We start from the raw sequence: 23758 nt of genomic DNA, 5'->3' as shown, positions 1-23758 counted from the left end.
TGTGCTCCGTAGTCACAAAAAAGTTTTAAAATGATTTTAAATCTGTCTAGAGTGATGATATGGCTTTGTATAAATTACCCACCTAGTAAACATCTGATTCTTATCCCATCAGAACTTTGCAGTTTCTGAGTTCCAGTAGCAATGTCATAGAAACTGTACACTGGTTTCTGTTGCTACTTCTGGCCATATCTTCTTTGCCCCAATTTAAATTACAGAAGGTCATGGGAGATAAGCTAGGCAACCTATTCACTTGAAATTGCACCCATTGACCAGACTCCACTACAGGACTCCACTATTTGTCAATGTCTGTTGTGGGCTTTGTCTCCGCAACACATGCACCTTAAGGTACAACATGCTTATGAGTGGTGGCCTCTCAACTTACCTCCTATTTGACCTATTTGGTCACTGCATCCTCATTAGAAAGATTTCTGGCTTCCATTGTTCTGGTTGCCTTATTTATAGTAGAAATGTGCCTTTAAACACTGATATTTTCCTTGTATAGTTCCCCTGGTACAATCCTACCCACTGTTGATTCTGTTTGTGATATTTTGACGACTTTATGACTCCAGTGACAGACATCAGAGGTTGCAGGCATGTGCTAAAAATATTTGCATGAATCTTAATGAAAATGACCTAGTTCTTTTGTTACTTATCCCCAGCAACGGATTACCATTGAGCCAGGGACATCTTATAGACTGCAAGGGCTGAAACCCAACAGTTTGTACTACTTCCGTCTGGCCGCACGCTCTCCTCAAGGCCTGGGTGCTTCCACGGCTGAAATATCAGCCAGAACCATGCAGTCAAGTAGGTGTCTCTCTTTGCTTCCTTTCTTCCCTTTTCCATTAAGAGGTGTTGCGGCCTCTTTTCGCCTGCCAACAAACAAATGGACTAATTAATAAGTTTGACAGTCAGTAGTTTCTATGCTCGTATGCATCCACCTTTGGGGATTGTAATCATGACCTCTGTTGGTTTCCAACTTGGTCCAAATAGCAGATCCCATTCTCCGCCTTCCTAAACTGAAGGAAGTTGGAGGAGTTAGAAGACTTCTGTGAGGAAAATGAATGAAGGTTCCACCAGGCCCTGTGTAATGACTTATAAGCCTGTAAAGCCAAATTTTGGTTCAGAGCACTGCTAAATAATCACAAGAGGGCTTCACAAATTCAAGAGGTAACAAAGACCAAACTTTTAAGTTTTTTAAGCACACAGGTTTTTTTTTTAATGTTTATTTATATTTATTCATTTATTTATTTTAGTTGGGGGTGGGAGAGGAACAAATGGAGGGAGAGAATCTTAAGCAGGCTCTACACCTGCTCAGAGCCAGATGTGCGGATCCATATCACTAACCAGATCATGATGTGAGGTAAAAATCAAGAGTCGGAGGCTTAGCCCAGCTGAGCCACCCAGGCGACCCCTAAGCACACAGGTTTTAACTTTTCTAATAAACAGGTTTTTATTTCATGTATTTTTTTCCTACTCAGAGAAAAGCTCAACTCTTTATTACTTATCAACTTCCCTCTTATTATGATTCAACTTCCCTATTAGTTCCCTATTATTATTTGACTACTTTATTATTAACTCTTGAGGTTTTGGAACATTCATAGAAAATCTGTATTTGGACAAATTCAGAACAGTGGAAAAATCACAAGTAAATTTGCAATACTAGATTGTATTGTGTTTCCTCAGGTTCAATTTCTTTTTGGAACTGTTACCCTAAAGCATAGTTGTGTTTATCACAATGGGGGTTCATTGTGTCCAGGGAAGATTGCTTTATGTAAAGTATTATATGGAGGTTTATTTTTGATGGAAAGTTTGGTGACTTATACTATGGTTTGCTCTTTATTAGTAAATTTCTATAATTAGTCTATTGAACAACCGTTTACCTTGAATTGAATAATTTATGGAGTTATTTCCCTAGGTATTTTTTGATACTGTATGTTTTATAGTTATATATGCAATAGATACGTGTTATCTCAATACATTGAATTTTATAAAGAGGATGCTCTGCCGACCTTAATATAAGACCTATCAGTGAACATGAAATTTATATTTTCTAAGAAATGAATTTTCTTTCATATAAACAAGTCTAAATTCTATAGAAATTCAAAATCTTCCAGGATTTTTTTGAAGGTAAAAGTTATATTCTTTCTCTTTCTCAAAATATGACTGGTGGTATGAAAAGTATTAGGATCCTATTACTTAATCCATTAGTGATTATAGCCTATTCCCATAAAATTCCCTTTCTTTTAAAAGAAAGAAGCAAGTAAATTAATGCAGTTTTGGATTGGGCTTTGAATTCTGGGCAGACTAGTAAGTAATATTGTAGACGATAACTCTTAAACTCAGACATTTAATTAAAAGAAATGTGATACGCTTCAGCATTCTGTTTTGCATGGTTTGCAAAATTGACTTTTTTGCAAGCATGCATACATACATACATACCAATTTACATGCAGAGAGACAAAACAGACATTTTATAACCACACCAAAACTTATCTACTTTTTTACTTTATTATAGTAAAAGGCAAGAGATGTTGAATGTATTCTCATAGAATAGGAGGTCTGAAGGTACCAATGTAGTAAAAACCAAATCAGCTTTTTAAAAAGAATTACAAATGAGTCCTTGCTGTTACATGAACAACTCAATTTTTTATGAATAGTGATAATGCATATGAAATAGTTTTATAATTTGAAACATAAGAATGTATAGTCAGAATCAATAAAGATGAAAGATATTCTCATGATTTTGCAAATCTTACTCCAAATTTACAAGATTGTCTTATGAGAATTTCCTTTTCATCAGTACAGGGAGCTTTCATTTTGATTGACAATAATGAAGGAACCTAAGACATAAAAATTTAAAAAGAATGATAATCCTGTAAACAATTAGATACACCTGATGCTACATAATATTAAGACCTACAGAGTCTAAGGAAATATCCAAACTACATGTTCACATACACAAAATTAGAAATGATTTATTCATTCTATCACATCAATTGACTATTTAAAATAAATAAATATAAATATCTTATCCCTCTCATTTGTCCCTTAGGAATTATATATTATTAACTTTAAAAGTAATTTGCTATAACAGTTGCATTGCTCTTATTGCTTTTTAAATTTTACCAAATAATGTTATATTTGGGTAATTTGATGGAAAATAATTGCTCAGAAAGTGATGATTTTATTTTAGAATGCACAATAAGAAAAAGTTTCTCTTTTAACTCTTATGCAAATTCTACTTTATATGAATAATTACGTACAAAATGAAAAAAAATTTTGCACGTAAGTCATATCTTTTCCAGATGGTTCTCAGGATTTTTTTTAAACATTTCTTTTTAATGGCTGTGTTACTGACACTTCGTAAGGGATAGATGATTATTATTAATTTTACCAAAATTTGTTGGTGGAATCTAATTCTTCACTTGCAATGGTGTCTCAAGAAGAGTTAATAAATTTTTTTAAAAAAGCTGAAAGCTGATGTAGGGTAAGTACAAGTTACAGTCAGAATCAACAAGCCTGACATTACCCTCGGGTAGGTAAATCTTGGACTATGCATTTTCATCCTTTAATGATTCTGCATGCTCAGTGTATACGGGCTATAATCAATGCTAGATTAACACCTTTCCGTAAAACTGGTCAGGCTGACTCTGTTTTTTGCATAGTCAGAGGGAATGCTTTCATATTTGGGCTTTTCTTTCTTTTCTTTTTCTTTAGTTGGAATTGGTGGAAGGGCAACAGTTATTGCAAATTTTTATATCTGAAAACCCTTTCACAAATGAATACTGTATATGAATCACCCTCATTCTATAATGTAGAAGTAAAAGCTTGAAACAGCATCTGTGAAGCATCATCAGACTCTCATGTAACAGATCTTGCAATATTTACAGGTTTTTTTTTTTAAGTTGGGTAGTCTGTACAGTAGGGCTGGGGAATACTGAGAGATTGGTTTAGAAGAAGAATTTAAATTGCAGGTAGGTAATTTTATTTGAGGCTCTTTTATCTCAAGGTTTCATGTTCACATATTCCCCCCACCCATTATTTAACAATTATTTTTGGTCATTTATTCATTTTTTGGTTTAATCATATTACTAAGCCAAGGTACATAAATTTAAAGTTTTATTTTAAGTTTCAAAGCCTTATTTTCATTTTGTCCTATTGTTCGTTTATTTATTTTTGCCTTTTCTTTTGTTTTATCATTTTTTTTTCCAACCACTCCTATCCTTTCACTCAAACCCTCCTTTAACTCACTACCAAAATAAGAGCCGTCAGCTCCTCCTCAAGACATTAGTTGCACCAGCCCAAGTTCCACTAGTATTTTGGTAAGTTGGCAACCTCCACCAGTGGAAAAACAGAATGGCATTATTACTGAATACTCCATCAAGTACACCTCAGTGGATGGAGAAGATGACAAACCTCATGAAATTTTGGGCATTCCTTCGGACACTACTAAATACCTTTTGGAACAGCTGGAAAAATGGACTGAGTACCGCATCACTGTGACAGCCCACACAGACATCGGCCCCGGCCCCGAGAGCTTCTCCGTGTTGATTCGAACTGATGAAGATGGTATGTTGCCTCTGCTACGTCAGTTTGCACCCTTCTGACACAATCTTGGTCTGCTGTCTTTTGATAGGCTAACAATAATCAGTTTTTCTCTGCTCATCTTTTTTTTTTACCCGGCATCACTCTAACTTCAGTAGTTTTTGCCAAAGACCTATCTTTGCGGCAGCCTGGGCATTTTTTTTTTTTTTTTTTTTTTTTTTTCAATCTCAACATAGTAAGTTGCTTCCCTTTGAAAGGACAGTTTGCTCCTATGACCTTGTAATCCAGGCCGTTCTCTGTACTTCCGTCTAAAGTCTTCTGCGTTTTTCTTGGCCTTTTTTAGTCACTTCTTTTACATTTTGAAGTTAACTTTTCAAATCTGCCTTCTTTTCTTGTTGCCTTTTTGTCTTGCCTATTTCAGAGACACTGATGCTCGACATTCAATTTTTGGCATCTTTTGTTTGGAAAACCTTTGATATGAGAAAAAAAGAAGAAAACCGATAAAATCAAGAATCTTTTTATTCTGCTAAAAAGAAATCTTTAAAAAAACACACAACAATCAACAACCAGTTTTTGTTATTATTTCAGTGCTACTCCTCTTTGTGCTTTAATGCTTTGGGCCTCAAAGCATCTTCCTTGGCTTTTGTACATTTTTTACATGTTTTTCTATTTCTCTGATACTCTTTTTTTCTTCCATTTTTTTTTTTTTTTTGGCATTGGTCATGTTTTTTGATCTTTTCTTAAAAGGTAGAGCAGATTGGTTGAGCATTTTCATTGCTTGAAAATGTTTATATTCCACAAAGGAAACTTAGTGGGTCTGCCCATTTTTTTTTTTTTTTTAAACCTAAGTAAACAAAATACTCTGACTGGGTGGGACAAGTGCCTATAATTTTCTTTTATCCAATGATGTTGTTCCAGTTCCTAGTGGTCCTCCTCGCAAAGTCGAGGTAGAGGCTGTCAACTCAACATCTGTTAAAGTCTCATGGCGCTCACCTGTGCCCAATAAACAGCATGGCCAGATAAGAGGATACCAGGTGCATTATGTGAGGATGGAAAATGGTGAGCCCAAGGGCCAGCCCATGCTGAAGGATGTCATGCTGGCTGATGCACAGGTAACCCTCTGAAATTACATACCTATGTTTGTATTTATTTATTATATTTATTTTAGTCTATACCTTAAAATGGACCCCCAATTTTTCAAGTTTTTTTGACATTTAAAAAATCCTGTACACAATTCTAGTTTTTGAAACACATGATGTGTATTTACCTTCTCAGTCAGAGTTGACAGCATGTGAGGAAATTAATTGTAATGAAATTAAACTCAAGCCTAATTAAAAACACATAATTGTTTTCTTAAAATACAGATACTCAACTTGCTACATTACATCTGAGTTTGCCTTTCTGACTTCAAAAAATTTGAATTGATTTTAAAGTAACAAGAAGAATTCTAAGCAGTTGTGCTAGAAATTCTTGAAACTAAATTGATTTAACTTCTAAATATATGACTTATTCTGTTGCAAAATAGACATTCTTACCTGAGGAAAGTTACCAAGATAGTATTTTATTTAGTACTTAGTTATCAAACCATGTATTCAGAAGTAGTTATTTCATTTCCCAGAAAAATGAAGGTAATGACAATGAAAAATTAAAGTTTTCCAGGAAATTAATTAGGATCCCCTATTTTTTTTCTAAGAAATAAATATTTATTGATTATCTTCCATATTTCACATACTCTTGTTTGGTGTCTGCATACAAATATGTGTCAATATATTTTGAGGAATTCGTATTTTATTAGAAAACACTTAGAATGAATTTTGTGATAGGGAATGATGGATAAATGGCTGATGAGGCTGACTGTTATCTCAGAGCAGCAAGAGTGAACCCTCAATTAAGATTCATTTTTTGTTCGAGACGGGGGTTGAGGGAGAGAGAGAATCTTTTTTTTTTTTTAATTTAATTTATTTTTTTTCAGTGTTCCAAAATTCATTGTTTATGCACCACACCCAGTGCTCCATGCAATATATTAAGCCAAGTTAAGAAAAGTAAGAACAGTTGAGTATGTGAGAAATGTTATTGATCCTCAGGTGGTAGTATTCAACCACGCCGTCACTACTTGGCTTTATAATCCATTGTTTAAAGCATAGCATTATGTTTCATTTTTTTGTTAAATTAAAGTGTTTCAGACATAATACCATAATAAATTTCCCTGTATTCTACGTAGTTACCTGAAAAGAAGAGGAAGATTTCAATTAATAGCTTCTACTGGGGATTATATGAAACCTGTGGATAGCTTCATTAGACTGGGTCCAGTGGTGATGGGATGTTGTGAATAGGGGAGTACTATGCTTATCTAGCAAATCAGTAGCTGGGCATGGAAAAGGAGGGGGTTTGGAAAATCTGAAATTTATTTCAGCTGCAAGTTCCTTCCCTTGTGTCAGAGTGAGGAGGACTATGAGCCAATGAGAACTCTTACGTCAGGTTGCCACATTTTGCATTCTTGTCTCTGTGCAAATAAGAGAGCAATCCATGTCCCTGTGTCTAAGGAAAACATCGACCCTAATGTTTTAATATAATCAACTCACAACAGCGCTGTTTTCCTTTGGTTTTGAAACATTCTAACTAAAGGGATCTGGATGAGTTGTTTACTTAATCAGCTCCTAATCCAGTTCCATGGTTTTGAAGTCTACTTCTGTAAACTTCTTTCTTTAGATTCATAGTCCTTTAGATGCTGGAAAAGGGGCATTGTTTTTTTTCTAAATAATATTCTTACTGTCTGTGAAAGAGTACTTACAATATGAAATTAATAAAGCTTTTAATGCTTATGTTTTCTTTTGTAAGTCTGAAATTATGAAAAAGAAAATGATATAGCCATGATGCTTTGATGTCTTTCATCCCGTCCTAGATTTTGCATTATAAATTTTACATTATAAACTTGTAGTTCTGTCAGTGTTTTGTGGAGGATGGTGCTTAAAGGAATTATGTGATACAAAGTGCCTTAAATATCAAACACAATTTTCCCCCTCTCTTCTACTTTTTGGCTTTTCTTTATTGAATTGCTAATTTTCCTTGTGTGTATATGTTTTTTATTGTTTTTCCTTTGCCCACCTCATCTGTTTTCTGAATATTCATTGAAATTCCACTGCATCACTGCAAGACTTCCCTGGGCCTGTAAGATTCCAAACTATTACAAAAGGTGTTAATCTAATTAGTGACATAAATTAATTGCATAACATAAGGAAAAAGTCAAAATAAATGTCATAAAGTAGTGTATGATTAGAAACACTAGCTGTATGTTATGCCTTATTGATGCATTCCAATGAAACACATATGAAAAATATACATTAGCTGATCTTAATAATAACAGTACAAAGCATATTTACTTTTGACCTCTCAGTTGGGGGTGAGGATGACAGCATAACACACCTTCCCTTTGGAATTTTATTGTACACACTGCTTATTTTTTTGTTTTGTTTTTGTTTATTTGTTTTAATCTAAGGATGGCAACATTGCTTTATAAGGCTACAAATTTCTCTTCATTTCTTTTTATTTTGTTTTCCTCTTCCCCAACCTTTTTAATCTCAATCAGTGGGAATTTGATGATACTACTGAACATGTGAGTAATTATGGACTGCTTTGTCAAAAAGAGATATAAATGCTTGTTTTTTCCGTTACCCCTCTTTCACTTATTTATGATATGTCATCACAGTTTGCTTGGATGCATGAACTAACACATTATTTTTAAATTATTTTCACTATGTGGTACATTTTTAATTTAGGTTTTTGTTTGTGAAATTGGCACGGTGCTACTGATTGCATAAGATATGTCATGAGCTCATGTTGTTTTGATGGCTGCTACTAATTCTGCCTTGTGACACAGTTAGAGGAGGCACACTTTAAGTGGAGGCATCACAGACAAGAGATATCAAGCTGTTTCATAGAGGCCACTCATAAATCCTACCTCAGGGTTGCATTTTCAGTGGATAACACCATGCAGTTCTGATACTAATTATATCAAGAAATGGCAATTCTCTGTTTTATCCATAGAAATTTGAGTTAAATTGAATGAGTCATGTCCAGAGGCAGAAAGTATCCCATTGAGGGAGGAATTTTTTTTAAATATTTCAATGGCTGGATTATATTATTTATTGAGAGTTTATTACTATGGATAGGTTTCCATGGGGGACATAGGATGTGACACCTGCCTTCAAATTGCTTACAGTAGGTGGCTAAGAAGGATGTAAACTTCTGAGAAGTTCCATAAAATACGACAAAGGCGATGACCTCAAGCAATGTGTAATTAATAAATGAGTGCCATTGTCACTGTGAGTCCAGAGGCCATGGACCAAGAAGGTAGAAGAGGTCTTGAAATTTTTGAGAACTTAAAAAAGTAAGGGTTGAAGAGGTGGGGAATTCGTATGCATGCCTGTGTGCGTGTGGGTGTGTGTTAGAGAGTTAGAGGTACGAACGTATTTTTTTAAAGATGAGTATGTGGGACGTAGTCATTGAGGCAAGTCAAGAATGTGGTATAGTCATGTGACATGAGCTTGCCAATTCAACATGAAGGGGTTTAGGTTAGTAAGTGAGGACTAAGTGACTAAGTGTGGCTAAGAGGTAACTTTTAATATAATGTTGGGAAAACCTGAAGTGTCAAGCTAAAGAACTGGCTTTTAGCTCTTCAGTACTGGGGAGATGTAGAAAATTATTAAGAATGGAAATAAGATTAAGGCTGGCAAGGGTATTCTCTCATTTAGTAAATTTTTTGGGGGGATACAAAATATAGGGCTCTTACTGGGAATATTGGAAATATGATGGGCAAGGTATCAGTTTTAATGGCACTTAAAACACTGACAGTGTTTTATAAACTTCTTTGACTGTGATCCATAGTAAAAATGCATTATATGTCATGAATGATGCATTTGTATGTTTAAAATAAAGGTCTTACAAAATAATACCTTGCTTTAAATATATATAAAATGTAATATTTTGTATGAAAGTGTATCTTATTTCTTTTTTTAAATGCTGGGCATGACTGAGTAAATTAATTTCATGACCTACTTAAATGGGTCATTACTTGCAGCTTAAAGCCAATGATATAGTGGATAGATTAGAGAGAAAGAATATAGTAAACAAGGAAACAAATAAAAACAGTTCTTTTACTAAGGTAGTCATAAAATAATAAAAATTCAAGAAAGTAAGTTGAAGCAGCAGAAATGAAAAAGGGACAGTTTTGGTCAATATTTTAAAGGAAAAACTGGCAAAAGTTCCTAAGAATTTGAGGAAGAGAAAGAGATCAAGATCACTTATAAATATGGAATATGCTATACCATTCACTAAAGTATAAAAGCAAGGAGGGGAATTTATTCCTGGAAATAACATTTGAGCTTCAGTCAAGCTGAGCTTGAGGGAACAATTGATAGTCAAAGGAAAATGTCCAGCACATATTTACAGTGTACATGCCACTGGAGCTCTGATGGGAAATCAGGCTTAGAAAAGAGTTTAAGATATAAACAGAAAAAATTCTCTAAGATTTGGAATTTTTAAAATTTTTAAAAAATTTTTTTTAATTAAAAAAATTTTTTTTTGGACTAGAGAGAAACATAGCAGGCCAGTAACTGTTTCAGAACATCCAGGAATGCCAAGTTTTAACAGGCTGGAAGTTGAATGGAGATTTGATAGGAGAAGTCAAAGAGAATGAGGAATGGTATCCATGGCATCAGCCACACACACTACCTCACAGAGGATAAGGAAACCACCAAAGAAGCGTGGCCACAGTTTAAAGAAAGAAAATATAACACAAGAGATGATGTGATCCAGGCATATAGAGGTGTGTCTGACTGGGATTATACCACTGCAGAGGATTTGACCAATTTCAAATTACATTACATGTGTTATCCTGTAACAGCCTATGCAAGAGGAAAGGCTAGTGTAGTTAATCCCAATTTGATAAATAAAATATCTCACCATATGATTTGTGATAGAGCCCTGCTAACCTTGCCTACTTTCAGCAGAAACCAGTAGCATGTGAAAGGGACCTTGGAAACAATAATGTTGTCATCTTCCCATCATAATTTCTGGAATACCCAGTATATCTACTATAATTTAAAATGCTACTCTTGGGGCGCCTGGGTAGCTCAGTGGGTTAAGCCTCTGCCTTTCGGCTCAGGTCATGATCCCAGGGTCCTGGGATCGAGCCCCGCATCGGGCTCTCTGCTCAGCGGGGAGCCTGCTTCCTCCTCTCTCTCTGCCTGCCTCTCTGCCTGCCTGTGATCTCTGTCAAATAAATAAATAAAATCTTAAAAAAAAATAAAAATAAAATGCTACTCTTGGGTGATTTGGATGGTTATTATAGCCTCTCTAAAGTTAGTGAAACCATTCCAAGTTCCTGAAAATAAAATCTTTCTCCCAAATTTAGCCCATTCATCTGGCAGAATAATATTTCCAATGGCTGTTCAGGAGGATATCTGAAATTCTTGAATTTCCACTCCAATGATATCCCTACTTTTTTGAGAAAAGCACACTGTCAAAAGCTGTCATATTTGGGATCAGATTCAACAACTGAGTTCAATGGTGCCCCTTACAGCCTTCCACAGAAAAAATCCTTCTGTCCTCCACATAAACCAGTCCATTCCATGAACTCTCACTTGCATTGTCTTCAGATGTGGAAGACAATAACATCATATTATTTCTTAAATCTAACCATATTCAGTTTGAAAACATAGCTGTGCCAAATATCTGAAAGGGAACTTTATAACTGTGTGTTTGTGTGTGGGGAAGTGGGCATGTGTGCAACAGCTCTGAAGAAAATAACAGAACAAGTTAATAACTACTCTATGTAAAGAAACATTTAATCTCCAGTTTGGAAGAACAGATCTAAGTTTTGTAACCATCGTAGTTCGGGGCCCTAATTAAGAGAAATCTATAGTTTTGATAAGTAGTTTGTGACATTTAACATTTTCTAAATAGATTAATTGAACACAACTCCATGATGATGTGGTAAAAGAAAAAAAAAATTATTATCCTTTGGTTTTATGATCTACTCTAGATTACCAGAAAACTCTCTTTAGTGTGTAATGATTTTAGCTCATAGTCTATATAATCAACTAATAATATGTTACTCGAGTCCTAAGAAACTTCTCTGGCTATCAAGATATCTAGGTTCAACAGAGCAGTCATTTGGCAAAATACTAGTGTGGTGATAAAACAGACTGCCCTGGCATCAGCCCCATCACTGCTCTGTGGGTCAGGCTGTAGAGGATGCATATTGAGAGCTCCTGGCATAATCTAACTGCTGGTTTATGGTTTGCTCACTATGAGCCAGGCATAGTTGTAAGTGTTTACCTGATACACCTCACTTAATCCTTCCATTATTCCAACTTTCACTTGGGAAACTGAGGTACAGAGGGGGGTAACTCACCTGCCCTAAATCACCAAACTAGGAAATAAGGAGATGCAGGTTTAAATTCAAGAATTCAGGAGTTCTGGCCTCAGGTTTCATGTTTTAAACTACTCCATCTTAGGATTACCTCGTACGATGGCTGAAGACTGACCCCACTTTAATGTCAGCATGAAAACACATCATTCATAGCATGAACAACAGGCATGAAATTTCCAGTGCTTGGCATGGCTACAGGGAGTATTTAAGCATGCATAGAATGAGGATGGATGCTTTGATTTTCCCCTAGGGTGTTTATGGTGTTTTGAATCAGTATTGCTCTATTGTGTCATTTTAGGACATGATTATTTCTGGGCTACAGCCTGAAACTTCCTACTCCCTCACTGTCACAGCCTACACCACCAAAGGAGATGGTGCTCGCAGCAAGCCCAAACTGGTGTCCACTACTGGGGCAGGTAACCATATTTGTGCATATATGTGCCTTGAATATTTTCCAGGTGACAATAATACTAATTTTCCAAATGGTATGGATGGTGAATTCTATCAAAAAGAAAAAGTGGACTGTGGTCAACTTTTGTATTTATGCAATTCAGAAGAAAAACAAGACATACTTTGCCCAAATTATTTAGTCAGTCATTCAACAAGTATGTTTGTGAGCACCTACTACATGCCAGGCACTACTCCCAGTACTTGGGATACAGCAATCAACAAAACTAAAATATTCTTCCCTCCTGAAACTTATTTTCTGAGTAGAACTAGATAATTAACAAGTAGACAAATGAGTATATAATAAACCATCGGTAAGTGAGAAGTTGAAAAATAAAGGTGTGTAGACATTAAGGATAGGGACTATTTGGAAAGTAACTGGAGAGGGTCTCTTAGAAGAAAGTTATTTGAGCTGAGACATGAATGATGTGGAAGTGCAAGTCCCAAGAATGTCCAGAGGGATGACCAGGGATGTCACTCATTAGCTTCAATCTCTCTCTGCAACACACCCTTTTAGAAGAGCTGCCATCTTGAACTGAGTTGATTACAGTTCTGGATTTTGTTTTGTTTTGTCATTTTCTCCTCCTCATTCCTTGCTGTGGGAATTCTGAAGAGGCCAAATCACATAAAAGATGGGGAACAGAAAAGAGAAGAAAAGCAACAAGGCTACAAAATATCAGATTGCTCCTCTGAAGAACAAAGTTTCTTAATACTCTTTAGAGTGACTTTGATGGGCTCACATTAGGAAAAGCCATCATGAAGGAAGACCCGACACTGTAAAACCAATAAATTAAGACATAATTACAAAAGGATTCTCCTCCAATCCCTTTATATCACAACCTCCCATGGAACATTTAAACTATGATTTGATTTACTCCTCCCGAATTGCTTCTCACACAACTTTTTAGGAACACACCTCTATGGAAAGGTATAAAGCAAAGAACAGCTGTGATGTTGAGTACCCTCCTGGGTGCCATGCTCACTGCCAAATTTGTCTAAATGTCATAAGATTTGCCTCACTTACATCCTGCCACCTGGAACTGCCTCAAGCAGCAGGATTACAGATGGCAAAACTCCTTTAAGGCAAAGTCTTTTGGGTTTTTTCTTCCTTTTTTTTTTTTTTTTTTAATTTAAGAATCAAGCTAATTTAATGCCTTGCGTAGGAGATATATGTTCAGAGGGGGCATGCTGACTGGCTATGGAAACAGCCTCTATTGAAATGTAGACAACTAAGTGCAAACCCCTGAAATTAAATCCCCAAAATGAAGAAAATATATTTCTGACACCTATATTTATAATTGTGTCTTAATTAGTCTGAGATGTATTACATAAAGCATTAGGCTCCCATTGCCCTTAAGACAGGGGTGCTATAATAAGGAAGAAAAAGGAGAGAATTTATAGCCAAAGGATGTGAATCCCAGAGGAAAAAATGGCATTGTCGATTTAAATAGCACAAACACTGGCTCATCACTTTTTAGGGACTATTCAAAAAATTATTTAGAGTTGTGGATCTTATAACATAGAGGACTATTTTGCTGCTTCCATTTTATAACTTTCTTAATCAGTGGACATTTAGGTATTGAGGAAGACTGCTTATATTTTAGATATCTGCACATATATTATCTTCATACTGGGCCTGGGTTGGAGGTGTGAGAATCCAGATTTATAATCTCTTTAAGAGAAAAGCTCTAGTTTTATCATCTGTCAACCAACTAGTCAGAATCATTCCTTAGTCATGGTTTATCCTGAGGTAAAAAGTATAGACAAAAAGTGTAATTATGACCATAATAACTCAAAGCCACCATTATTCTTTACTACTTAAAAAAAAAATTTACAAGCCACATAAGAGTATAGTTAAGTGTTCAGGCTGCATATTCAGATTGTCTTATAGCTTTCTCACTTATTATACCTCTGACTATACAGTTTTCTATCTCTCTGGACGTTATTTTCTTCAGATAATGAAGATAATAACTAATCAGAGTGTGTAGTCAAGAGTGAAAAATGGAAATCAAATGAGATACTACATATAATGCTCTTAGCACAGTGCCTGGTACATTGCATGTACCCAATAATTACATATGTTGTAATTATTATTCTTATTAGTTGTATCTAATTAGCTCATCTTTACTTGGATTCATTTCTCTGTGGCTTGAACCTCTATACATGTGACGATTTCTTAAGAGATTTTTTTTTTAATTCCCTTAAATTATTGTGTAACCCTATTTGTGTCTGTTACCAAATTTGGTATCTCAGTCTACCTTAATAAGTATGAGAAGAAGCGTATTTCCACAGAGGTATATAGACCAAGTCTTTTTTTTTTTTTTAAGTAAATAATGTAATGGAGTTCCTGTAGAGTGATGTTCCCATTCAGCAGTGATTAAAATGTAAATGGCTGTGTACCTTGGTCTTACCACTCCTTCCCCTGTGTTCCAGTTCCAGGAAAACCCCGGCTTGTAATTAACCACACTCAGATGAATACTGCTCTCATTCAATGGCACCCCCCTGTGGACACATTCGGACCTCTTCAGGGCTATCGTCTAAAATTTGGGCGGAAAGATTCAGAACCACTCACTACTCTTGAGTTCTCTGAGAAAGAAGATCACTTTACAGCTACAGACATCCATAAAGGAGCATCATATATCTTCAGGCTCTCAGCCAGAAACAAAGTGGGCTTTGGGGAAGAGATAGTGAAGGAGATTTCTGTTCCAGAAGAAGTCCCAACTGGATTCCCTCAAAACCTCCATTCAGAAGGCACCACTTCAACCTCTGTCCAGTTATCCTGGCAGCCACCTATCCTAGCAGAGAGAAATGGCATCATCACCAAGTATACTCTTCTGTATAGGGATATCAACATCCCTCTTCTCCCAATGGAGCAGCTTATTGTTCCAGCTGATACCACTATGACACTGAGTGGCTTAAAACCAGATACCACATATGATGTAAAAGTACGTGCTCACACGAGCAAAGGGCCCGGGCCATATAGTCCCAGTGTCCAGTTCAGGACACTGCCTGTGGATCAAGGTAGGATTTGTCTGCTTACGGCCTTCCTCCTTTAAAGGAATGTCGGTCTTTGGAAATCAGTATTTTGAAGCTATAAATAACTGATCGGACCGTTCATATTAATAGGTTCAGCAAAAGCCAAAAGGTAAAGTATGTAAAACTTAATATGTTTTGGATGCCTTAGATTTTGGTTATAGAATGCCAAGCAAGTCTGGCTGACAGCACCCCTATGTTCTCAGGTAAGGAAAATACAGTATAGGTGACTGAATTGGAGAGAAAAGAGAGATCTTTATGAGAATGGGGTAGTAAAATGAGTGGTCTAAACAGGTAGGCAAATCACACTTCTCTCTTTGAGATCAAAGTAGACGTCATCTAGCCTAAGCCCGATGGTCCATGGTGGAAAAGGACAGGTCATACGTTTTTAGGAATAGTGTAAATACACTGTTTTTCCTTTTCCAGCAGTGTTTGCAAAAAATTTTCATGTCAAAGCAGTAATGAAGACTTCAGTGCTGTTGTCTTGGGAAATTCCAGAAAATTACAATTCTGCCATGCCTTTCAAAGTAAGTTGTTTTCTAATTTGTAAGATATCATGGGTAAAACTGGGGGTGGGGACATGCAGTTTACCTGAGTAAGTTACTTAGAAAGCATGTACACCACTTTGCTTCAGCCACACACTTGCTTTTCTCCTTTTTGGTTTCCACTTGAAAGATGAAGTGGGAGCTGAAACCTAGGGTGGTATTACTTGTCAGTCACCTTGTACTTCCAAGACTTTTACAACTAAGCTAGTACTTGTGTTTTTCCACCAGAAAATTAAATTCATGTGGTTTCTACATCTTGAAAATGCAATATCCTGATATTTAAAAATTTGTTTATTGGCTTGAATCCTTTGTATGTTTTAAATTTTAATTTGTGATTGAGAGATATTGAGGGATATTAGCAAGAAGTACAAGTCTATGAAATAAAGAATAGAGAAACATTTTGAAGGAACAAATGTACTTACGAATAGGAATGGAAATCTTTAGAAAAAAGGTGGTGTGGATAATACATTGAAAACCCACAGTGTTTCTGCACAATTTCCATTAAGATTATATGCAAGCAACAGGTCAAATATTGAAAATAATGTACATTTCTAGACTTAGAAACATCATATAATTATGCACTAAGAACAAAAGAAAAATTCATTCCATCTATAGAATTTATGAATACTTGCGGGCTTAAGAATTACCCCAAATTAGAATTGACTTGACAGACATATTCTATAAATACATGCATATTAGTTTAGAACATATATATTTCCTCTCTGATACCCAAATCTCTTTGATTGGTTCTATCCTCTAGATTCTTTATGATGATGGGAAAATGGTTGAAGAAGTTGATGGCCGGGCTACCCAGAAACTAATTGTGAACTTGAAGCCTGAGAAGTCATATTCATTTGTGCTAACAAATCGTGGTAATAGTGCTGGTGGGCTGCAACACAGGGTAACAGCAAAGACTGCACCAGACGTACTACGTACCAAGCCTGCCTTCATTGGGAAGACCAACCTGGATGGCATGATTACTGTACAACTGCCTGAAGTACCCGTAAATGAGAATATAAAGTACGTCAATTGAAGGGTTAAGGTTGAAGGATACAAATGCAAGTAAACAAGAAAAGAAAATTCAACCTCAGTATTATAGAAGTTATAAAAGATCCTATTGCTATATGTGAAGTAAAAGCTTCTTCAGCATAGGCTCTCAGTTTTATTTAAGCCTTATTATACCCTGTTCTCATGTTTGTTATAACACAGATTCTCATTAATTTAACATTGAGGGCTTTTTATTTCCCAGGAATGATGTAACTTAGTAGAAATAGACTAAGAAATAGAAATAGAATGCAGTCCTTAAGCTAAAGGAGTTTATGTCATAGTGTACAGAATAAGGTGACTAGTTGAATAACTCTAATACCTGGAAATTCTTATTATAATGGTGAGGAAGTCTTACAAGTTATTATGAAGCCGAAGAAAACTTCAGGAAATGAGATAAGCAACATGGTACGTAACACTTTTGTTGTATATGTGTGCCGAAAGGAGACATTTCAAAAGTTGGAGTTCAGGATGATGTCAGAAAGAACTTGAAAGTTGGAAAATGCGAGTTTTCTGTCTTGGATGGAACACAGTGTAAAGGACAGTGGGCTTGAAGTGAAAGATTAAATCCAGTCAATTAAGAAGTTTATTGGTTGTCTATAGTTAGTTGATTATAGCCAGTACATTTTATAATCAATATACCTAGCTGGTTGTAGCCAATAGAAGAAAAAATTTTTTTTCACTGCAGTCTACTAAGTATGAGTATTGTGGTTAACTATGGAGAACAAAAGAAGATGTGGACTCTGTCCCCAAAGAGCTACCATAGAGTGGGGGATACGGAGAAGCAGATATAGTACCTGCTAATGATAGAGTTAGACTCTATTTTAAGAGCAGCTAACTGATAATGAAATGGGTCAAGGAGGTTTCTCATTTAATCTTAAAGGGCAGGTAGGACACATATAAAAAATCAGAGTGAGAAGATTATATGCAAGGGCTCATTAGTAAAGGAAGTGAGCTATTTTGTAAGGCCTGAACAAGAGAAGTAAGAGAGGTATACAAGAGCTAAGTTGCACTCAGAACGTGAAACTATATCAGGTAGATGGTGGAAATTCCGTAAAGGTGTTTGTGCAGGAGAGTGGTATGTATCATTTATATAATACCTAAATTTCCTTTTTTCCACTTTAGAAAATATTTATTGGGTATCCACTGTATGCTAGAGATTGTGCTACCTGCTTGATTTCTCATTTCTTGTATCCCCCATGGTCATGTTTAGATGAAACTTGTTATGAAAGATTTGAAGGTCAACCAGAGATGTTCCTGTGTAGTTTATGGATTGTTGGGACCTTCACATTTAGCAACAATCTGGCAACATAATTAGGGAAGTTCTTAGGGAAGATGGCTCCTGAAGGCATATGTTGGAAGGATGTTGGAACACCATAAAGTGTTGGGATGTCATTGTGTAGTTGGTTGATTCTAGGTAAATAACAAGATTCTAAAATCAGATGGTGATGGGGTAAATAGGATGCAGAAGCAGATGAGAATAGTAGTGTAGTAGGAGTTGGTAAACACTTTAATGAGGGATCAAGGCAGAGGAAAAAATGTCATAGATGACTCTGAGAGTTGAATTTGGGTAACAAAGTGAATGATACTGCCATTCATCCTAGAAGATGAAAAAGTCAAAAGGAAATGACTGAGTTCAATTTTGTATATGTTTTACATGAGGTATCAGTGAAATACCTACTTGAAGATGTGCATTTAAAGAAAGTACTAGGATTATGGATAGAAATTTGAGAATCATTAATACAACAGCAATGTATTTATGGAAAGAAACAGAATCACTGAGACAGTGGGGTGAAGATATGAAGCAAAGGTTAAAGTAAAGGTCTCGGGAAGAAAAGAGCTATTACACAGTTAAGTGGAGAACCAAGACAGGGCAAGTTCATGGCAAAAGATTTTTCAAATAAGGAGTGTACAGTCAGAAATTTTCAGAGCTCCAGAAAATTTAAAGAAGATGATAGAAAAAAAATCTGCTATTAAAAAGTAAAACTATAAACAAGAAGTTTTTGATGTAGCACCACGGTTGAAATTTAGAAAAGTCTAATAATTGGCAACTTTTGACTTAACTAAAATCCATTCTTCCAGAGAAAACCTTCTGTTCTTATTTATTTGATGAAATAATTGGAGGATTTTAACCAGATGGTGGAATTTCCAAAAGATTATGACTAAAATAAATTCACTGAGAAATCAGATCTCCTTTTTGTCCCTCTTCTTGTATCATTCAGAAAACTGGAAAATGAGAATGGAATGTTAGTGTGATTTTATTCCAACAAAATTTAATGTGAAAGTGAGATTATATTTATCCATTTTTGTTTAAATCATCTGTGGAGATTATATCTATCTATCTATCTATCTATCTATCTATCTATATTTTTCCCCATCCTATTCTAGTGACAAGCAATGTTTTAGGGATTTAGTAGAGAAAATGCTGATTTTCTTACTGCTCTTACACAATATAGCTAATTGGGAACTTGGACAAGAAGAGTGCATTGTAATGGAGTTTTAGGATACCAAAGCTTAGATGGATAAGGGAGGCCAAAGGTGGAGCTCCCAACCCCAGTTTAGTAGCTCAGGGAAGGATTCTAGGGAAAGTAACATTAAAAATGAGGATTAAAGAATGACAGGAGCCCAGCTGGTCCATAGGAGTATGGTTGGGGAGTTGCTGTTTCAGGCAGAAGATAGCCTATGTGATACCATAGCAGCAAGAGAAAGACTAGCATTTCTTATCTGTCCACCTCATCCCCATCCATGAAGACATTTCACCTGGCATCCAGCAGACGTGTATATTCTGTACAGTGCCGGTGCCTGGTCTAGGAATAGAAAGATGACTGAGATGAAGCCCTACATGATGGTGGTAGAACACATACAAAAAATAGATCATGTAAATATAATGGAGTAAGTAAGAACTGCCAGAGTTCCAGCCCAACTCGGGTGTCCAAGAGACATCTAGAAGGAGATGATATTTAATTTGAGTCTTGAGGGTGGGAAATATTTAGAAAAGGCAAAATAGTTGGAAATAAAGAAAGAACAAGGGGAAATAACAGAGTATAAATTTAATCCCTACAGAAGCATGAAAGAGCGTCAGAAAGATGAAAATTGTATAGTATAATTTTTAGTATTTGTTACTAGTTTTCAAGACTTACAGAAAAATGTTTTTAGTGACTTTTTACCCAATTAGCTTAGTAGAATGTGTTAGATATTATCGAGAAAAAAGGCATTTTAGTCCTTTGGTGGTAGATTTTTGGTTCATTTTCAAATTCTGAATGAGTCAAGAATATTGTAGAATATAGTCTACCTTTTAGTGCTTTTCTTTAGCTTGTTCAGTTTTCCTCTTTGTTTTATTTATGTACTTCCTCCTCCTATATTTGAAATAGGAGTCAGGGAAAAGTAAAACTTTGGTAACAAAGAGAAGAGACCATTTCAAAACATAAAAAGAAAGCAAATGACTGTGGGGTGGAGGGGATAAGTTCTAGAAATGAATTAAAGATTCCCAGAAATATATTCCAGTCACTCTGGGGAAAAGAGCAAAAAACAAAACTAGGAAAGTCCTTGAATGGGAAGAGTAACAGAACCATAGGAAATGAAAAACAAATATCCTGTTAGAAAAAATTAACAAAACAAAAATGCTAAATAATCTACAGACATTGGACTTTTTAAAGGGATAATAACATAAAGCTACCAGTCCTGTCTTTGTGTGGCACAGTCCATTATTATGGGCAGCTGTGAGCTATGTTGTGCCACTTGCAGCAGTTGGCAAGTTAAAAAATTAGAAAGGAATGTAGCTTTTTGTTCAATATGCCAGGGGAAAATGAGCAGAGAAAATAGGACTGATACCAGAGCTGTGGGCGGGGTTGCTAACTTGCATTCAGGTGAAAGCTCTTTAGAAAAATTCTTCCAATTTATTTTCTAGTAAAATGAAATGTTGGTGATTGAAGGGCTGTTTTTATCAACAGAAACCATGCTTTCTCATTTCTGGCCAAGGTAATTGGGAAGTCTTGATCCCTACCCACAACTTCTCACAACTCAGAAACAAATCTGTCTCTTGTAAACACAGTCGAGGCTCATTGCTTCTGTATTCTCTCGTAAGTGGTTTTTGTGTGGAGAAGTGGGGAACCTCCCTCAGGGAAAGGCTACATTTCTTGTGAAATAGCCCTGTAGGTGTGGCAGGTTTTGCCCTCAGGAATTTGTGGTGCTTCAACCTTCTACTTGGTTAGATAGACTTGGGGGGCAGAATGCGAGTTGGAAAATCTAGCAACTCCACCATTATTCAGAAGCAAGTTGTGACAAAGGGAACTTCCCTGAGTCTATAGAGCAGAATTTTAGTCTGGTTGGTAAGGAAAAATGTACCACACAGACTACACTAAAAGATAAGCTGCCAGAAGTTGCCCAACGTAAGTTAATTTCATAGTAATCATTTTATATTTGTGAAAAATAGAAATGAATAAAAGCATTTTGTGAAATTCTAAATGTCTTTGATCTAACTAATTTGGCTTTCAGGTTGGCCTACTTTTTCTTCTTTTAAAGAAGATATTCTTGGAAACATGGCTTACAAAGGTGCTTCATAAAATGTGTGCACTATTACTAGCTTAATATATTAATGTATCATCTGTTTAAGGTTTAATGAGAAATAATTCAGTCATCACATGGTTGTCAACTGCAGTGGTAAAGATTTAAACTTGTATAGTGCTTTATAGTTTACTGAAGACATTTGAATGTTTTATTTAAGTCTCAAAATAACCCTGTGAGGTAGGTACTCATGCCATTTATGGGTGAGTAAAGTGAGGCTCAGAGATACAGCCTGGCCACAATCATAAAGTTGATACTAAGAATAGCTATAATAATGACTGGGGGCGGGGGGGCTTACTAGTTGCTGCTCAAGGGCATTGCACACAGTAGTTGATAGACTCTTCACAAGGAGGGTGTTTCTCATTTTTATGGCTAAGGAAGGTTCGACATGAGTTAACATAGCCTGGCCACACAAGAGCAAAGCCAGAGAGGAAAGATTTGACCCCCGGCAGTCTGGCTCTAACCCCTCATGTTAAACCATGATTTATACGAACCCTGATTTGTTGGTCAGACCAGGACTTTTTTTTTTTTTTTCCCTAGGACAATTGATAAACCATTAAGAACTCAAGGACAAGTAAGAATAGATAAAACTGGCCTAGACAATCCTTAGAATGAGGAGTCATTTGGCACATATGCAGTCAAAGATCATGGAAATGTATTAGTGTTATGGAGCAATAATATCGGTAGTTTGTCATGAGAATTCAGATGAGAGGTAAAGGGAGAGGTTTCCCAGAGCCCAGCATTATCACCCACCATTTTATAAAAAAGGAAAATGAGGCTTGAAGCAATTAAGTAATTTTCACTTGTCTGACAACACATAGCCAAAAAGATTAAAAACCTTAATTTAAACATAGAGACTGGAAAGATCGTTCAACCTGCTTTGGGTTTTCTATGGTAAATTAATTTGATTTAAATAATATATACCTAAATAATCATAGCAAATATATTTACATATATACATATATAAAATATGAAGTTATGCAAGGAATGACATTCATCATTAAATTCTGAGACAGATTTTGACCTCCTAGTTAAATAATGAATTTGAGAATGCTAATACATTCTGCTAATACAAAAAGCCTGGCTGAATTTGAAGAGGGACCAGTACAAACACTGGAGCTCGCCTTCCCAAATAATTATACAGAGCTGGGTCCCCCTTGGTGATAACATATTAAATAAAATTAGTAAAACTTTACTTAATATAATTAAAATTCTGAAGGTTAGATTTAACCTAATTAAATCTAATATACTGGGAAAACATACCTTACTTTATAAGTAGTCAGAGCATTTGCTGATATATTGATTCTGAAGTTATTTATTTTTCTATTAATTTAATAGTTAAAGTCTATTTCAAAAAATGTATTTTGAGCTTAACTTCAAGCTTGAGTCAGATAGGCGAAGTATAGTGTAAACTTTAATTTTATCCATATATAAAGCTGATCTATACCCCAAAACATTTTTTTTCTATTTCAAGCAATTTCTTTCAGTTTATATAATTTAGTTGGTTTCAATTTGTAGAGTACATCTTAGCTCCCCATTTCACTTTTCATATCTGAGTCATCTTTTTTTTTCCTTATTCTCCCATGATATTAGAATAAGAATCATTACTACACTTGTAAAGAAAAGAACTTTTGCAAAAAGAAGTATATTTTCTATGAACAGTATTTGGTCACATCATTGCTGGTTTGAAGAAAGGAGAAAATGCTGGATTGAGATTGAGGGTTGAAAGTTCTAGGAGGTTGCCTGCGTGGCTGGGTTGGTTAAGATACTGCCTTCGCTTCAGGTCATGATCCTGGAGTCCTAGAGATGAGTCCCACCTCAGCCTCTCTGTTCAGCAGGGAGTCTGCTTCTCCTTCTGACCCTCCCCCCCCATGCTCTCTTTCTCAAGTAAATGAATTAATTAAATATAAAAAAAAAGAAATTTCTCAGAGAGAAGGGATCCCAATGTTTTGACTGCCTGATTTAGGAGACATACATGTTCTCAAAAGCCACATATGCCACCCACTTCCACTTTTCAATGGAAAAAGAACTCAGTGATAAAACAGCAGAGATTAAAAAAAAAATCCAGGGAATTTATATGTACATTTGCTTTAGCAATAATTTCTAAATATGTCTTACATAGTATAAAAAATTATAGACTAATTAAGAC

The 23758-nt window shown here is 35.6% G+C and overlaps 1 protein-coding gene across 9 annotated transcripts in view; it reads left to right on the top strand.

Moving 5' to 3' along the window:
* The window catches only part of PTPRD (protein tyrosine phosphatase receptor type D), a 1060901-nt gene that overhangs the window by 880999 nt on the left and 156144 nt on the right, over nucleotides 1–23758 (top strand). For 2 of the 9 annotated variants that reach the window (XM_047699812.1, XM_047699811.1), the window contains 8 exons: nucleotides 660–804; nucleotides 4264–4569; nucleotides 5464–5657; nucleotides 8132–8158; nucleotides 12276–12393; nucleotides 14858–15445; nucleotides 15884–15984; nucleotides 16763–17022. In XM_047699812.1, the coding sequence (XP_047555768.1) occupies nucleotides 660–804; nucleotides 4264–4569; nucleotides 5464–5657; nucleotides 8132–8158; nucleotides 12276–12393; nucleotides 14858–15445; nucleotides 15884–15984; nucleotides 16763–17022 (1739 nt within the window). The remainder of the gene's footprint in view (nucleotides 1–659; nucleotides 805–4263; nucleotides 4570–5463; nucleotides 5658–8131; nucleotides 8159–12275; nucleotides 12394–14857; nucleotides 15446–15883; nucleotides 15985–16762; nucleotides 17023–23758) is intronic. The other 7 variants (XM_047699814.1, XM_047699813.1, XM_047699815.1 and 4 more) reach the window with 4 other exon arrangements.

The sequence above is a fragment of the Lutra lutra genome, chromosome 13 (genome assembly GCF_902655055.1).
Source record: "Lutra lutra chromosome 13, mLutLut1.2, whole genome shotgun sequence".
Lineage (NCBI taxonomy): Eukaryota > Metazoa > Chordata > Mammalia > Carnivora > Mustelidae > Lutra > Lutra lutra.
The sequence above is the reverse complement of the archived record's forward strand: the minus strand, read 5'-3'. Positions and strand labels throughout refer to the sequence as shown.